This window comes from Stenella coeruleoalba, assembly GCF_951394435.1.
Source record: "Stenella coeruleoalba genome assembly, chromosome: 16".
In the NCBI taxonomy this organism is placed as follows: Eukaryota; Metazoa; Chordata; class Mammalia; order Artiodactyla; family Delphinidae; genus Stenella; species Stenella coeruleoalba.
The window spans coordinates 26,484,688-26,502,795 of NC_137162.1; the positions used below are offsets into that span (position 1 = coordinate 26,484,688).

The 18,108-nt window shown below is 41.0% G+C and overlaps 1 protein-coding gene across 7 annotated transcripts in view; it reads left to right on the forward strand.

Annotated features, from left to right (window-relative positions):
• Positions 1-18,108, forward strand: part of ARMH3 (armadillo like helical domain containing 3) — a 173,796-nt gene that overhangs the window by 58,340 nt on the left and 97,348 nt on the right. For all 7 annotated transcript variants that reach the window (XM_079900635.1, XM_079900639.1, XM_079900634.1 and 4 more), the window contains 3 exons: positions 121-190; positions 1,221-1,281; positions 6,260-6,348. In XM_079900635.1, coding sequence (XP_079756761.1) covers positions 121-190; positions 1,221-1,281; positions 6,260-6,348 — 220 coding nt within the window. The remainder of the gene's footprint in view (positions 1-120; positions 191-1,220; positions 1,282-6,259; positions 6,349-18,108) is intronic.

Sequence of the window (18,108 nt, forward strand, 5' to 3'; positions counted from 1 at the left end):
TTAACCACTGCACCACCAGGGAAGCCTCCAGTAGTGATTTTATTTGCATGAAAAACATGATGGTAAGCCATTGGATGTTAGTTCAGATGTCTACTAGTTTCATTTCTTTTTTATGTGAAGCCTATGAGACACAGGAAGAAGGCAGCAGACAAGAACCTTCCCTGCCGTCCTTTGGTATGTGCAGTACTGGGTGAGTATCATCAAAATTGGCATGTTTCTGGGCCAGCGATAGGTTTTCATGATTAAGATGAGGGATAGATCCTGGTTGATGTGCGCTTCCTCCTCAGAGAAGAAGTTACTGGTTATGTTTCTTCCCTGGCCTAAGAAACCATGTTTCTTGTTGAGTTTGGTAAAGCAATCCCAAGGAGTATAATGCTCAATTAAAGGGTGCTCTTGTTCAAAGAAAAAGATCTTTGTAGGGAGACAAATGTCTAAGTCTAACCTTGATACATGATTTAAATTTGTAAACTGTCTTACACTTGATCAAGATTTCAAATTCTTCCCTCCCTTTCTTGGTCCAAATTGTGTGTCAGCTGGCCAGGAGGCTTAAAGTTCAAGGTTCAGACATATAAAACTTCCTCTGAGTAAATTAAGTTGAGAGGAGGCTGACAGAGCTGACAGCTAAGGGGCTGTATTGTAGGTAATTTAATCTGCCCAGAATTCTACATTTTCCTCAGGTAAATGATCTGAACTCTTAATTCCATTTCACCTGGGTATTCAGCCCTACCTCCTAAATCTACTTGATTTTAGAAACAATAATTAAGGCTATATAATATTAAGCCTCTATTGACCCAAAGCTCCTCAGACCATTTCAGTCAATACCTGTCAAACTGAGTGTGATAGGAAGACGAGATAGACTGACATAGCTTTAGAGTTTGAGTCTGGTTACACGGATGTGATCCATAGTTTTTTTCTCTGCTTGCCTCATCACTTGGTTCTCAGAATATGATTTCCTTCTGGCATTTTGCATTAGTGTCATGGTATGAAATATCTGTACAATGAAATCTCCCTTGTATCTGAGTTTATTGGCAGGTCAAAGTATCCTTCTGGAAGTAGGAGAGAACTAATTTTCTTTTTACCTTACAAGTGGCAGGTGGTGAAAGTGTTGCAAAAAGTGCCTTATATAAAATAAAGTGCACTGAGAAGGTTTTTTTCCCAGCCCAAAGGCAAGCAATGAATTTCATTCTGATTGATCTAATTTTTCTCTTTTTCCCATTCAGACCTGATGGTAGAGTTTATTGTAACACACATGATGAAGGAGTTTCCTATGGATCTCTATGTGTAAGTACCGTGGTTCATTTAATGTGTGCAAATCTGTTTTATAGAATGGAGTGATGGGAAGTTTAATAGTCACAAAATTTTTATGTACACTTCAGGAAAAGCACATTTATGTGCGGAGAAGTGTCAGGGAGTGTTTTATGGCCTGTTTTATACATTTTTCCAGAAGGGGGGAAAAGTACAAACTATGTATCTTCATTATCACTTTTAGGCACACTGCATGAAGAACAGGGCTGATGCGTTGAAGCAGTGATCATAGCTGACTCCTGTATCCAAGGATATGGAATACTAGCAGACCACTTAGTCATCCCTGGGCTTTGGCATCAAAGGAGTCAGCAGTATTTAAAAGATATGGAAAGGCCAGAGGGATAGATCTTTTGGTTCATTCTTAGCCTACATTGTACTAGCCACATAGTCAGAACTCTGCTAGCTAGGCAGATTATGTATATAGTGGCCAGGCTGGGAGATTCCTGCCTCCTGAGGAGATCTGATTGTCTGTCACAATTCTTTACAACCAGTATAACTAGAGATGACTGAAAATCTTCATATTTTAATAAAGTTTAAGCCTTTAGGCTTTCTCTCTTCTTTGGTATTTCAGCATTCTTCTTATCATCAGTGCCTAACAGCTGTGCCATGTTAGTGTGATCTCAAATATATGTATTATCTTTATTCCTTAAAATGCATCTGAATTCAATCTGACAACAGAATTAGTACCTCCACTTTTTTGAGTAAGAGGAAGTTTGGTGCACAGCAAGCTTAGTGTACCTCATTCCAATGCTAGGCCTGGGATCTAGGGAGATATGAAAGATTTTACTCTGACTAGAGTAGATCTCCAGCTTTTTAGACTGTTTGTAGGCTACATATTTTTGGTTTCCTAGATATGAAATAATGATACAAATTTTACTTTTAGGTAAGTAGGTTGTGGTTTGCATTTTTCCATATCTTTTGGGTGTTTAAAAGTTAGTCTGAAAAAAAAAAAAAAGTTAGTCTGATCCTTTATTTCAACTCAAAGACCATGAAAAGCTGCTTTTTTTTTTTTATAACACTTACCAGATGAGTTTTCTGCTTGTTTTAGATAGGATCGCTGAACATCAGTACCTCAGGGATCAGATTTGTTTTGCTACAGATTATATTTTTAGCTTGTTTATCTAATGTTCTAGTTCTAGGATATGCTCTTTATGTTGTAGTATATTATTATAGTCTTAGTTTTCTCATTTTCCAGGCAAGGAAACTGAGGCTCTGGAGGTTGGGTTGTTCTGTTAGTAAGCACCATTGCCTGGACTTGAACCCAAAGTTTCTTACAGTAAATCCTAAGCTGTTCCCACCCCTTCTCAGGTGTATTATCTATTGCTATGTAACAAACTACTTCAAAACATAGGGGTTTAAAACAAACATTTACTACCTCATAGTTTTTGTGGCTCAGAAATCCTAGCAGCTTAGCTGGGTAGTTTGGGCATAGGGTTTGGCAGAGGCTGCAGTTAGTGTGTTAGCTTTACTGGGGCTCTACTGGGCTGTACTGGGGCTGGAGAATTGCTTCCAAGCTCACTTACATGGTTGTTGGTAAATCTCAGTTCCTTGCCATGTGGGCCTCTCCATAGGGTTGCTTGACATGGCAGCTGGCTTTCTTCAAAGCAAGTAATCCAAGAGAGAAAGAGAAGAGTGAGAGCCCAGGATGGAAGCTATAATGCCTTTTATAACTTAATCTCAAATGACATGCCATTTCTGTTGGTCATACAGACCAAGCCTAATACAATGTGGGAGGAGACTCCATAAGGTTGTGAATGCCAGGAGGTGGGGACCATTGGGGGCCATCTTGCAGGCCGGCTACCACAGTTACCTACCTAGTTGAGTTGCATCACCAAGATTCAAACTCAAGTCTGTCTGACCCCAGAGGCTGTACTCTTTCTTAACTACTACTATGATAAATGACAAAGGAAAGATTTGTACAGGGTGACTAATGCTCACTGGGGCATCAAAGGGGGCTGTGTTTGACCTGAGTCATGAAGAAACAGTAGGAGTTTTCTATGCAGAGGAGTGGGGGAGGGACATCCCAAGCAGGGGACCAGCATGTTCAAAAGCTTGGAGACTTGAAAGTGTGGCATGTTTGGAGAATAGAAAGTAATTCAGGAGGATTAGAGTGTAGGGTACATGGAGGAAGGATAAGAGAGTAGAAAAAATGTTACCTGATTTAAGTGGATGATGGGTATAACAGTTGAAGATGAGGATGGCATGATAAGACTGTGTATTCAGTACTTAGAGTTACGGTATGTCACTGTCCACCCAAACCCTCACATCTCAGCCAGTGAACCTGATCTACACTAAATATTTTAACTCCCTCTCCCCAGTAGTTCCTGCCTTTTTTTGTTTTGCCTTGCTTTCTCAGTTCTTTTTCCACCTGCTTCCTAATTGAATGTCCTGAGGTTAGGGAAGATGGAGAAGATAACAAGCTGACAGAGCCTGGGCAGAAGTTCCTACCCTCAGGCTGAATTCACTTTCTTCATTACTACCCATGGGCATATTTCCATATCTCCCTCCCCCAACTTCCAGTCTTCTTTCCAGTTTTTGACATTTGGAGCATCAAGTCCTTTTTAGGTGAACTTATCTGCTCCGAGCTGGGCATCAGGCCAGCTTGCTGCTCTCACTTCTCATTTTGTACTGCTTTTCAGCAACATACAGCGCAATGAGAAATTGAAAGCAAAATGAATTTCTACCATTTCAGATAAGTGTATAATCTTCCTGGTGAAATATGAAGAAATATGGAGCATGGAAACACTTAATACTCAAGTCAGAATCTGTGTCAGAAACGAAATAGTCTCATATCTGTGTATGAATGCTGTAGGTAAAGTAATAATGGGGGGAGGTGCTTATACGAAAAAAAAAGAGAGAAAAGTCTTGCCTGGAGCAGTAAGAGGTAGGAAAACCCAACAAATGAATTTCTTCTTCTGGATGTCTACTCTGTGATTCTTGCCGCCACTCCCACTGCTGGCCCAGGATTTGGGAGTTAGGGGAAATAGTCTCTGGGGAGAGTAAACTCTCCTTTAAGTTACTCTTACATGGAAAACTTGGACTCCTTCTAATCAGGGATTCTCTGTGGGTAGAGACTTCAGTGGACCCCACAAGAAGATTTCAGGTTAAAATGGAACTGTCTTGTGTTGAAATAGGAAACCACTACATGCATAAAAGAAACACCCTAAGCAGTCAGCTTAGAGTCATTCAGCCAGTATATATATTTTTTATATATATATATATATATATTTAAATATATATTTTAAATTATTTATTTATTTGGCTGTGCTGGGTCTTAGTTGCCACATGTGGGATCTTCGTTGCAGCATGCGGGATCTTTAATTGCGGCATGTGGGATCTTTTAGTTGCAGCATGTGGGATCTAGTTCCCTGACCAGGGATTGAACCCAGGCCACCTGCATTGGAAGCGTGGAGTCTTGACCACTGGACCACCAGGGAAGTCCCCAGAACTGAATTTTTAATTTAACTTTTAATGTAAATAAAATTTACATTTTATTTAAAATTTAATTTATATTAAAAACAAATTTAAATAGATCTAAAGACTTAAGGTCTTTAATTTTATGTTTTTGCATCCTATGTCTGCAATTTCGAATGGAGTAGTCTAATTTTGGTCTAGTGGTGCCTCCTTCCTCTCAGGAAAGACACTCAAGGGAATGGTATCAGTAGTGCCTAATTGAATATTGACCTATATGTGGTTATAGCTCCCTTTTCCTAGTGATAGGGGGAATTAGCACAAGCAGTGTGTGTGGGATGGGGAGGGGGGATTTTTTTTTTAACACCTTTATTGGAGTATAATTGCTTTACAATGATGTATGGTTTCTGCTTTATAACAAAGTGAATCAGCTATACATATACATATATCTCCATATGTCTTCCCTCTTATGTCTCCCTCCCATCCTCCCTATCCCACCCCTCTAGGTGGTCACAAAGCACCGAGCTGATCTCCTTGTGCTATGCGGCTGCTTCCCACTAGCTATCTGTTTTACATTTGGTAGTGTGTATATGTCCGTGCCACTCTCTCACTTCGTCCCAGCTTACCCTTCCCCCTTCCCAGGTCCTCACATCCATTCTCTACGTCTGTGTCTTTATTCCTGTCCTGCCCCTAGGTTCATCAGAACCAGTTTGTTTTTTTTTTTTAGATTCCATATATATGTGTTAGCATACGGTATTTGTTTTTCTCTTTCTGACTTACTTCACTCTGTATGACAAACTCTAGGGTCCATCCACCTCACTACAAATAACTCAATTTCGTTTCTTTTTCTGGCTGAGTAATATTCCATTGTATATATATGCCACATCTTCTTTATCCATTCATCTGTTGATGGACACTTAGGTTGCCTCCATGTCCTGGCTATTGTAAATAGAGCTGCAGTGAACATTGTGGTGCATGACTCTTTTTTGAATTATGGTTTTCTCAGGGTATATGCCCAGTAGTGGGATTGCTATGTCATATGGTAGTTCTGTTTTTAGTTGTTTTTTTTTTTTTGCCGTACGCGGGCCTCTCGCTGTTGTGGCCTCTCCCGTTGCGGAGCACAGGCTCCGGATGCGCAGGCTCAGTGGCCATGGCTCATGGGCCCAGCCTCTCCGCGGCATGTGGGATCTTCCCAGACCAGGGCACGAATCCATGTTCCCTGCATCGGCAGGCGGACTCTCAACCACTGCGCCACCAGGGAAGCCCTATTTTTAGTTTTTTAAGGAACCTCCATACTGTTCTCCATAGTGGCTGTATCAATTTACATTCCCACCAACAGTGCAAGAGGGTTCCCTTTTTGGGCAGGGGGGATTTATCTACCAGAAAGCTGCAGGTAGAAGTTCATTTCTTTCCCAGGTGTACAGATTCATATCCAGTGTCTTTTGTGGCCTTAGCAAAAGCTGCCTCATTAAAGAAAGGGTATCTGTGGTGAGTTGCACCATATTTTTAGGCTTATTCCAGTTTTTCTCTTTTTCTCTTACAGGCGCTGCATTCAGGTAGTACATAAACTACTTTGCTATCAGAAGAAGTGTAGAGTACGCCTGCATTATACCTGGCGGGAGCTCTGGTCAGGTAACTTTCTCTTTTGAATTCATCCTCTTTTCCTATATCTTTTTTTTTTTTTTAACAAATTTATTTATTTGTTTATTTTATTTGTTTATTTTATTTGTTTATTTATTTGTGGCTGCACTGGGTCTTCGTCATTGCACATGGACTTTCTCTAGTTGCGGCGAGCGGGCTTCTCATTGCAGTGGCTTCTCTTGTTGCAGATCACAGGCTCTAGGCGCGTGGGCTTCTGTAGTTGTGGCATGCGGGCTCAGTAGTTGTGGCTCATGGGCCCTAGAGTGCAGGCTCAGTAGTTGTGGCGCACGGGCTTAGTTGCTCTGAAGCACGTGGGATCTTCCCAGACCAGGGCTCAAACCCGTGTCCCCTGCATTGGCAGGTGGATTCCTAACCACTGCACCACCAGGGAAGCCCCTTCCTATATCTTTTATGAACCCCTAGGCCTGGGCACAAGCTGAATTTTTTTAAAAAACTTTTTAGTTTGTTTAGGATGCTTCTATTTTCAACTCTTCTTTTTGTCATTTCAGCCTCGTTCTAATCCAAACCTGGCCATGTCACATACCATTATTTCATACTTTCTGTCTTGTTCCTTCTCCTCCCTGTAATTTTTGTCAGCTGGTAGAAACAAATATTTGAGTTCCATTGATTCTTCCAATGGGGAGTCAGTACAAACTTGGATTCTCCCTTGGTTCCATTTGGTAGCAGCATATGGACTATAGGGAGGCTTCTGTGTGTTTCCTCAGGATGAGTAATCTCAGGAGGAATGTCTTAGGGAGAGGAGGTGGGGAGGGGGTGGAGAGATGGGGGGAATCCTGTTCTTTGTGTTATATCTGGCATTATTACTGTTTACAGACAGTGTCAATTTTACCACTTCTCCTGTGCCAGAGACAAAAACAGCAAATTAGTGTTTACTTTTGTCTTTGTATCCATTTGGTAGCTCAGTAAAGTCACTCCACCCCTGTAGGAGGGAAGTGGCTCTTCTCTAAGGGTACAATTAATGCTGGCTTGCCACCCATTTCTTTTGTGCAACTAAATTGGAGGTTTCAGAAAAGCAGAGGAGACATTTTTCCTGAGGCATTTGCTTGCTGATAGGTCCTGTGGCTTTTGTGACCTGATGGTACAATAAAGTCTTCTCCAGATGATTATAGTGGTAAATTGTTGCCCCACCCTTGGGAGAGCTTCTCTGTATTCTGAGCAGACAAGGGTGTGTTAGTGTCAGAGGCTTTATGAGAAATGGGTCAGTAACCCCACACCCTCCCATGGAATTCATCTCACTTGTTGTGACACATGGTTTCCTCCCAACCCAATTTGGCTTTCTAAATTTAGTCCTTCATAATGTAAAGTAGAGATCTTTAATTAATGGATTAGCAAGTTTTTTGCAGTTACTGCCTATGGTGGTGAAGGGGGAGTAGGAGAATAACAGTAAGTGGCAATAGTGGCATTTTGATATTTTAGGAGAAGAGTATGATTATGTGAGAGTTTGAAATTGAGGGAATGTCAGAAGAGCTAAAGAGAGATCAAAAGAGATTGAAATGACTAAAGTTAGTAGAATTTCTTAGGTCAGAACAGTGCTTTTTAATATTAAGGACTATTTGGTTGCCTATGGATAGTTGTATGATTATTAGGTTCTAAAAATTTAGGATTAAAGAGAAAACAAAAATGATGCAAATCTCTGGATATTGGTATAATTGTAGGACTTATAGCAAGTACAAATGGTTTATGTCTATAACTGGGATGAAGTTATGCATTGTACTAAAGAGTTGGTGGTAGTTATTATTTCTGCCTGCCTTTGATCTTCTTCTGGTTTTATTTTCTATTTAATTCTATTTTCTTTTCTTTCTATGCTAGCCACCCTGTCTCTGGCCCCTGGGATCTCTCTGGCTTTTCTCCTATCCTCTTCATCTGTTGTCCTCTTCCTCATTGTCCTGTCGTTGCCTTTTCCATTGCATTCTCCCATTCACTCTGGTCTGTCTCCCTGGGGCCCAGGGCTTTCCATTATTCTCCTACCACCACCTTGCATTCTGTCCTTTGTGCTATTGTTGTCATACATTTTACTTTTACATATGTCATGAACCCCAAGATACATTTCTGTCATTTTTATTTAAAGAGGCAATTATCTTTTAAAGAGATAAAAAAGTGTCTTTTATATTTATCTTTTCTGGATCTTAGCATTCACTAACCTAGCTAGAAAACTATGAGGCAAGAGACCATTCTTTATCCTACGTTGGTCAGTTGACTTTATTTCTTTGAGTACTTTATGTCGTGTTCAGCTCTATGTATAATTATTTGCTATCTTGGGACTTCCCTGGCAGTCCAGTGGTTACGACTTTGCCTTCCAATGAAGGGAGTGCGGGTTCGATCCCTAGTTGGGGAGCTAAGATCCCACATGCCTCCGAGCCAAAAAACCAAAACATAAAAAAAAACAAAACCTAAAACATTAAAAAAAAAACAGAAGCAACATTGTAACAAATTCAGTAAACACTTAAAAAAAAATTATTTGCCACCTCAAGACTGACTGATTGGCATTCTAAGGCCCTTGATACTTTGAGAAGAGGTGTATATGAGTGTCATTGATGAGAGTTGGATGGCTGCTTTTTCCTAAGGCATAGGCATTTGTACTAGAGTTCTTTGCCAAGTGAGGTTAGCTCCTTTTCCTACGTAGACGGGGTGAGCCCTCCTGGAACCTGTCTCCCTGTGTTCATACATGGAGTATATACAGTGAGATGCAGAGCAGCAGGTGTTAAGGAAAGCTGCAAAATACTAGGCTACATCTGATGCATCAGAGCCTATAGTAATGTATAATATTGCAGTCAGTGAATATAAATGTGGCTGTGGAGGACCCACCCACTCCTTGGCTGGTACTGCCCCTCATATGTTGGCTTGCCCGTGTTTTCACTCTTTCTTTGCCTTCTAGACTTATGGATTTGAGGGAGGTGTGTGAAACTCATCATGGCAAATATGCTTATGCGTACAGATGCTTGCCCATACATGTGCTGCAAACATTAGTTGAATTATACTTATAAATAAAACTGGTAGGGCATGTGTTGTTAGATAAGACACACGGGAGACCTAGGGTGTCTAGGAAGCAGTGGACTGGGGTGCAGATGCCTTTTGTTATTTGGAATGGGGGCGTTTAGTCTCACTGCACTTTGAGTGGTGATTTTTATTCTTATACTGTTTGACTACAGTAGCTCTTTGTTATTGGGGAGGTAGCCAGAGGTCCCCCTCCAAATTCCCATATGGAATTCTCAGGCTTGGTTTTATGGATGAGGAGGAGCCAGCTGTATTAGTTGGGGGTTTAATCCTGCCTGATACGTTGGTTTTATAGATATAATCCGTGACCTACTCCCTGCTGCCACTGTCTATTTATATGATGCCTGTCACCATGGTATCTGAGTACGTGCAGAAATATATTTAGACTAACCTCAACTTGAATATAGAAAGGAAGAAGTCTTGCCTTTCTCATTGCCCTATTTTCAGCAGTCACTATTTTCCACCAAGTTAAGGAAAGTTCAAAAGCTCTTCTCTGACCTCTAGGCTACCCAGATCTCCTATTTTGAGTAAAAGGTTAGGTTTTAAAACTCTCCTCTGATAAGACAGGAGAGTTGAGTCAGATAACTGAGTTTTAGGGTAAGATCCTAGTGAAATAGTTCTTTACCTTGGAGAATATAATGAAAGATATGATGTTTGCATCCAGAAAAATGTCCATTTGCACATACATATTTTGCATATAATTTCAGAGAGTTCATGGACCTTCTTCTGAAGCCCATCCATGTTCCCATGTTAAGAATCCTGTCTTAATTTTAGGTTCCATGGCCTCCCAATTCTGTTTTCACAGAACATCTTAGTACTTGGTTAAATAGTTTTTCTTTATTTACTGACTGTGCTGCATTCCTCCTGGGAACTTTAGCTTAGTATTTTCTCTCAACTTCTGGAGGCTAAAGACCTTGTTAGTCACTATGTTTTGTTTCCTACACAGGAAACAAACACACTATGTGTGTTTCCTATACATTCCTGCAGAACTTTGGGCTTCTATTTGAGCATATCACATTGTTTTGCTAGGTTTGCATATGTCTGTACAATGATTTGCTTAAATATCTATCTTTCCTCTTAAAAAAAATTCCTGGAGGGCAGGGCCTGTGTTTTAATCATTGTTTTATTCCTAGCACACTACTTGGCTTGTAGTAGGGGCTCAGAAGACATTTGAATGAATAAATGAATGGATGCATGGGTATGTAGAATTTCCATTAATGATGAATCAGCATTCTCTTAAAGCAGCACAATGTTATGTTTGGATCTCAAAAAAAAATTAGGATATTTGTTGTCATGTATCTTTTTCTTTCTTTTTAACATCTTTATTGGAGTATAATTGCTTTACAATGTTATGTCAGTTTCTGCTGTATAACGAAGTGAATCAGCTCTATGTATACATATATCCCCATATCTCCTCCCTCTTGCATCTCCCTCCCACCCTCCCTATTTCACCCCTCTAGGTGGTCACAAAGCACAGAGCTGATCTCCCTGTGCTATGCAGCTGCTTCCCACTAGCTATCTATCTTACATTTGGTAGTGTGTATATATCAGTGCTACTCTCTCACTTCTTCCCACCTTTTGTGGGTTTTTTTTTTTTTTTGCGGTACGCGGGCCTCTCACTGTTGTGGCCTCTCCCGTTGCGGAGCACAGGCTCCGGACGCGCAGGCCCAGCGGCCATGGCTCACGGGCCCAGCCGCTCTGCAGCATGTGGGATCTTCCCGGACTGGGGCACGAACCCATGTACCCTGCACTGGCAGGTGGACTCTCAACCACTGCGCCACCAGGGAAGCCCCTTCCCACCTTTTTATTTGAGTTGTTGTTGTAAAAGGGAGCAGTGATAATTTCTCTTTCCTTTGTCTCTTTCTTCCTTACCTACAGATAGATGGATTGCTTTTAACCAAGTGAAAATGGAAACTTAGATGGTTTCTAAGCCATTAACCAAGCAATGAGCAGAATGTTTAGAGGGAAGCATGTAGTTGTTAGAGAGGGAAATACTTGAACAGAACTTCATGGAGTCAGCTTATTTTACTTCCACTGCAGGCAGAAGGGGCATTGGGGAGGCAGCCTGCATTTAAATAGTGTAGCTTTCCACAGTCTGAAAACATGGGTTGATTTAAAGGCAGGTTTATATTGGCGTTTTATATTTGACAATTTATCTATGGCTCACAGTCCTTACCCTTTCCCTCTGCTGCATCCCTGGGTGATAAGTCATTATTTTTATCACCATTTGTTGGAGAATGTATAGAAGGATAAGTGACTTGCTAAGGATCATGGAACAAGACACTAAACAGAGTCATGATTAGAACTTCGAGTTTCTGACTCCTAAGCTCAGAAGCAGACCACTAGGCAACATTTGCCTCCCTGCAGAAAGAGGGGCCCCCAAAGCCCCCAAAACAATCTGTTCAGCTTTACTGTGCTAAACAGCATCCAAAGCATTCACAGCTTTGTGAAAAAGAGAGAAACTGTACATGGCCTGACCTTTCAGATACCTACTGGGAAAAATAGAAAACCCAGAGGGTGTCACAACTTTCTGGATCCAGCTGGCACTCTCATCACTGACAGAAGCCTATGATTTCATGGTTAGGTACACCTTGAGACTGGGAATTGAGAACCTTTCATTGGGAGCTTGTTATACTGTAGTTGTTTTTATACAGGATTGAAAATTATCAAGAGAAAGACTGACCTGAGCTGTAGATTTCTTTGGCAGTTCTTGAATAGGTATAGCTTTGACAGATTGCCAACCCCTCCTGATTTGGGGAGACTATCCTTTGAGTTTTTAATTGTCTGCTTCTTTTAGTTTAGTTACTTTTTTAAACTTTTTATTTTGATATAATTATAGACTCACAGGAAGTTGCAAAAATAGTACAGAGAGTTCTTGTACCCTTCACCCAGCTTCCTCCAATGGTGATATCTTATATAACTCTATAATATTGTTTCTTTTAGTTTTGAAGAGGGTATCCAGGTGGGAAAGAACATGGCAGTAAACAGAGTATATGGGAAGAGGAATTTTGGCAGCTGTTATTGCTATTTTGTTCTTAAAATTGCTTTTTAAATTGTTCTTCCTATTTCCCCCAAATTTTCTCTGATTTGGGGGAATATGTTACAAGATGTATTCTAGGCTTGGTGTGCCTAATTAAGACTGCTCTAGCTTCCATGTGCAAAAACATGGAGGCTTCTTTCTTCTGTGGATAATCAGTTCCTCTCAAAATTAGAATGTTCTAATATAGGGTCATTAGAAGGTATTTCTCTCTTTTCATAATTTTGTTATAAAGATTCTGTATAGCAGTGTACAAAGCCCCAGGATTGAAAAAGAATGCCAGGAAACCATTTTTTCCTTCAAATCATCACATTTGGCTAAATCCAAAATTTATACTATTTTGAATCTTTCTCTTAGAAACTTGGCAAAAGCAAAAGATAAGAATTTCCAACAAGTTTAGCTTGTTAGAGGGAGAAAAAGATTCCCACCTAAAAGCCCCTTAAAAGAGTGAGAAATCTCTGTTCTTTTCTCTGCACATGAAGGCACTTCCTATCCAGAGAAATGTCACCTCTCATAGGCCCATTAGCATCTTGTCAACTAAAAGAGGCAGAGGAAAGAATAGTTGTACTTTTGTTGCTCTGTCTGTACTGGTTGTATAGGAAAGTATCATTTGGTTTCATAAGGTATCGTTCCCTGGATCTCAAGTGAGCAGGACAAGTCTGTTAGTGGTTTTCCCTAAAACCACTTTCTTGGTTTAACCAAGAAATTAAAGTTCTTGGTTCTACATCAGATGGCTCCACTGAGACATGGTCTCATTGACTACTGGATTTCTTCAAGGGTGATTTTTGACTACCTTTCAATTGGGCAATGTTGGAAAAAATAAGCAGGTGGTATAGGGCCCTAGAAGAAGCCAGTAGCTTCTGAGCATGCTTCGTTAGAGGCAGCTGCACAGGAATGAGGTGTATGGGATCTTGCATTTCTGAGTCTAAGTTCCATATGGGAACTTTCACATAAAAACTCATTTTCATGGTAAAGAGGGTGGGTGGTAATTCTGAGGATTGCAGTGTCCCCAAGTAAAGGGGGAATTGGAGATAGTTGAGAATTTTATTTTCTCTTTTAGCAGATACACTTTAACAGCAAGGAAAATGGTAAGACAGAACCTAACTTCCATTTAAAGAAAGGATTTGTTCTTTTTTCCAGTTCATCTCAAGGGGTGTGGAGCCTTTAGACAGTGCAGTTTGTTGACGTACTGACTTATTATTGTGCTAAAATACACATAACATAAAATTTACCATCTTAACCGTTTTTAAGTGTATGTTCAATGGTATTAAATACATTCACACTGTAATGCAGCCATCACCACCATCGTTCCCCATAAATCTTTTCATCTTGTAAAACTGAAACTATTCTGTCTTTATGATTTTGACTACTCTAAGTACTCCATGTAAGTGGAATCATACAGTATTTGCCTTTTTGTGACTGGCTTATTTTACTTATAATGTCCTCAAGGTTCAAGAAATCAGATTCTCCCCCTTTCTGCAGATTTAGCTATTTTTTTGTTATTATAATTATTTTTTGCTGCACTGCGCGGCTTGTGGGATCTTAGTTTCCTGACCAGGGATTGAACCCAAGCCCTTGGCAGTGAAAGCGCGGAGTCCTAACCACTGGACCACCAGCGAATTCCCTGTTGTTTTGTTTTCGATTGTAGGCTGTCTCTGTGCTGAGGATCAGCCTGAGGTGTAAACTTAATGTTTTCTTAGGTCTCTTCTGAGCCTTTTCTTGGGCATGTGCAGTCACTCTCTAATTTTCCCTGAATATGCAGTTGTTTCTGAATGTCCTAGTTTTTTTTACTTCTGAATGCCTTCTTGGTTAATGTTTATATTATCCTAGTATTTACCTTTTTTTTTTAAATTGAGGTATAGTTGATTTACAATGTTGTGTTAGTTTCTGCTGTACAGCAAAGTGATTCAGTTATACATATGTATATTTTTTTCCATTATGGTTTATCACAGGATATCGAATATAGTTCCCTGTGCTATACAGTAGGACCTTGTTGTTTATCCATTCTATATATCATAGTTTGCATCTGCTAACCCCAAACTCCCAATCTGTCCCTCCCTTACTCCCTCCGCCCCCGCCTTGGCAACCACAAATCTGTTCTCTAGGTCTGTGAGTCTGTTTCTGTTTCTTAGATAGGTTCATTTGTGTCGAATATTCTAGTTTTTAATGTCTGGCTCCTGAAAGGGGAAAAGCAAAAAATGAAGGTGGGGAAAAAGGGGCACTAGCCCCTTAAATCTGGAAGTCACTTATCAGGAGGGGGAAGGGCTTGCAACAATGAGGGGAGGTGCAACAAAAATGGCTGCCCACCTCTTTGTCTGCACCTCTGTGATTAGAAGCAGCAATCAGTGATCATAGCACAGATCCCCAGTATTTGGAAGACAGGGCCCTTTTTGCCCACCCTATCTCCTGTAAGCTGTGTGCAAGCTGCTTCAGAAACAGGTGCACAGCTGCTTACCACAGGCCTGGGATTGGGTGATAGGTGGCTGGTAATGTACTAAGAGTTGAAATTGACCAAAATGAACCAAATTTACCATCCAAGTTTTCCTCTGGAAGTTGCAAACCTTCATCAGAGGTCAGAGTTCTAAAATAGTTACATCAGACAGATTCTGCCAGTGCAGTTATTGCCTAGGTGGGAAGAGAGATTCCTGGTGTTTCATGCTTTGCCACCTTCCCAGAATCCTCCCACTGGATATACTAACTTTTGTGCTCTGTTCACCTGGAGAGGCTCATAGCATACAGCCAAAGCCATTTCATTTTCTTGTTTGATTCATTGGTCTCTGTTTCAGTGAGGTGCTTGGGTTTGCAGCCAGACAGTTGCCTGTATTCTGAGAAGCCACCTAGTGTATTTTTAAATTATTCTGCTGGTAAGTGTTGGTTTCTGAGTCTTTCCTGTGCCACTTGGCTGACCGACAATGAGCCTGCTGATTGCTGGCAATGTCCCTGAGTAATTGGTGATTTTGTCCAGAGATGCTAGAATTGGCTAGAGTTTATAGTGCCTCTGGGGTTTTGGAGGCATTGACTTGTTACACTAGTGCTATTTCTAGCCTGTCATTTGAGTTCTTCTACCTCTCTCCTAAGCAAGTGAGGAGCTAAATATTTCTCTTCTGTCAGTCACTGTGAAATTATCCATATCCCCTAATGATCGGGTTTTGACCTGGGATCTGTGGCATCTCATCCTAGCTCCATGCCAGGCCACAAAATAGGGCCTAGTTGAGTCCTGTCTTTGCTTTCTATCTCTTTCTCTTCATAGCATGTAAAAGCTGTTCAAACAGACAGCTCTCTCTGACCCGATTCTTTGGAGACATTTATTTGTGCTCTGCTGGAGGCTCTGTATCTCCTTCCTGTTTTTAATCTTATTTAAATGTCATTCACTTGGTTTTGTAATTAAACCTCCCCTCTGCTTCTCTGAGACAGGCGCTGAGCTACCACTTAATTGTATCTTCCTGTGGTTGGCTTGTTCCTCTCTGCACCTGGTTTACTTCAATGTCTGGGACAGGTTTTAGTTCTGGAGAAGTTCCCATATCCATTATTCATTCCACTCTCCTACACGGCAACATGGTTTGCTGCTTACTACTTGCTACCTTCTTTTCCTCCCCTTGAATTCAAAGCAGGATAGGAAAAAGTCTGGGAAAGTCCTCATTGTGTGGGGTACATTAATGCTAGGAACAGTTCTGTGAACAAGGTTCCTTGTGGAGTGAGAGGGCCCAGTGTAAGACAGCAGGATTCTCAGATGGGTGGTACTGAGCTCTTCTCATTTGAGAAACAGATTGGCTGCTTTTGCCTCTGGGAATTCACTTGGGACTCAGGGAACCATCAAGGTACTCATTCCTGGTGCAGCTTCCCAGAACCTGCACACTCTGCTTTATTCCACTTGAGTCTGCATACAGAAAAGTCAGAACGTCTGTACACTGCTGCCATATTTGATGCACAAGATTCTCCAAGGAAGGAAACTAGCGCCAGAGCTAAGTAAGAGCCTGACACTTGCCTCTAGTACAGAGTCAAAAGACAGCTGGGGACTTCCCTGGTGGCACAGTGGTTGAGAATCTGCCTGCCAATGCAGGGGACACGGATTTGAGCCCAGGTCCAGGAAGATCCCACACGCCGCAGAGGAACTAAGCCCATGCACCGCAACTATTGAGCCTGTGCTCTAGAGCCCGTGAGCCACAACTGCTGAGCCTGCGTGCCACAACTTCTGAGGCCTGTGCGCCTAGAGCCCAAGCTCTGCAACAAGAGAAGCCACTGCAATGAGAAGCCCGCGCACCGCAACGAAGAGTAGCGGTTGAGAGGGGGTACCCTGCTCGCCGCAAGTCGAGAAAGCCTGCGTGCAGCAACTAAGACCCAACAAGGAAGACCCAATGCAGCCATAAATAAATAAATTAATTAATTAGGGGAAAAAAAGAGGCAGCAGTTGCAGCCAATTTGTAGTTCCTGAAAGCAAACCCAGACACTAAAATTTCAAAGTGCCTGGTGGAAAAGACTTTCCAATGAAGAAACAAGTGTGTATGGAGCACCCACTTCCCTGCAACTTAAACTTATTGAATGTGTAATGTAATACTTCAAATGTTTCACTGACACAACTTCTCTGTTTTTCACTCAGTGCAGGTTAAGAGTATTTGGAGCCAGGTCTCTGGATCCTCATTTAGTAGAAATAGAAAAGATTAGGAGGCAAACCCAGGATCCCTAAGGATTCCCTAGAATATTTTTAGTATAGTTGACCCTTAAACAAGTTGAAGGTTTGGGGTGCTAACACCGCCCACTACTCCCTCCAGCCCTGTCAAAAATCCACCTATAACTTTAACAGTCTGCCCTCCCTATCCACGGTCTCACATCTGTGGATTCACCAACCACGGATCATGAAGTACCATAGTACACATTTATTTTTAAAAATCCAAATATAAGTGGACTCATGCAGTTCAAACCCATGTTGTTCAAGAGTCAACTGTACTTCGGTACATTGTTAGCTTTGATTATAAACTGATTATTATTCTGAGGACTGCCATAGTATTGTCCTGAAGGCTGTCCAGTGTTCATTTTCAATTTGCATTCCTGCTCAAGATCTGTGGCTCTCTGTTGATTGAGTATATTTGGATCCTTTTCTCTTCCCCATCAAAAAGGAAACACCTTTGTATGTTTAGCCCTATACTCAGTATTGTGTACCATGATGTAGATTTCAGCTCATCAGTTACACTGAGGTTACAAAAAGTTGGGATGGCGTGTTTGCAGGGCTCATGCTAGTGTCTGTGGAAAGAAAAACATTGGCCTCTTGTTAGTTAATTGGTAAAACATACATAAAATTTACCATTTTAAGTGTACAGTTCATTGGCATTAAGTATATTCACATTGCTGTGCAACCATCTCTACCTTCCACCTCCACAATTTTTAAAATTTTCTTAAACTGAAACTGTATCCATTAAACAATAAGTCTGCCTTCCCCCCTCTCCACACCCCTGGCAACCACCAATCTACTTCCTGTCTCTATGAATTTGATTTCTCTAGGCTCTGCATATAAATCGAATTATACAGTATTTGTCCTTTTGTGACTGACATTTTTCACTTAGCATAATGTCTTCATGTTTCATACATGTAGTAGCATGTGTCAGAATTTCCTTTTTCAGGCTGAATAATATTCGAATGTATGTATATACCACATTTTGTTTATCTATTCATGTGTCAACGGATTCTTGTATTGCTTCCACCTT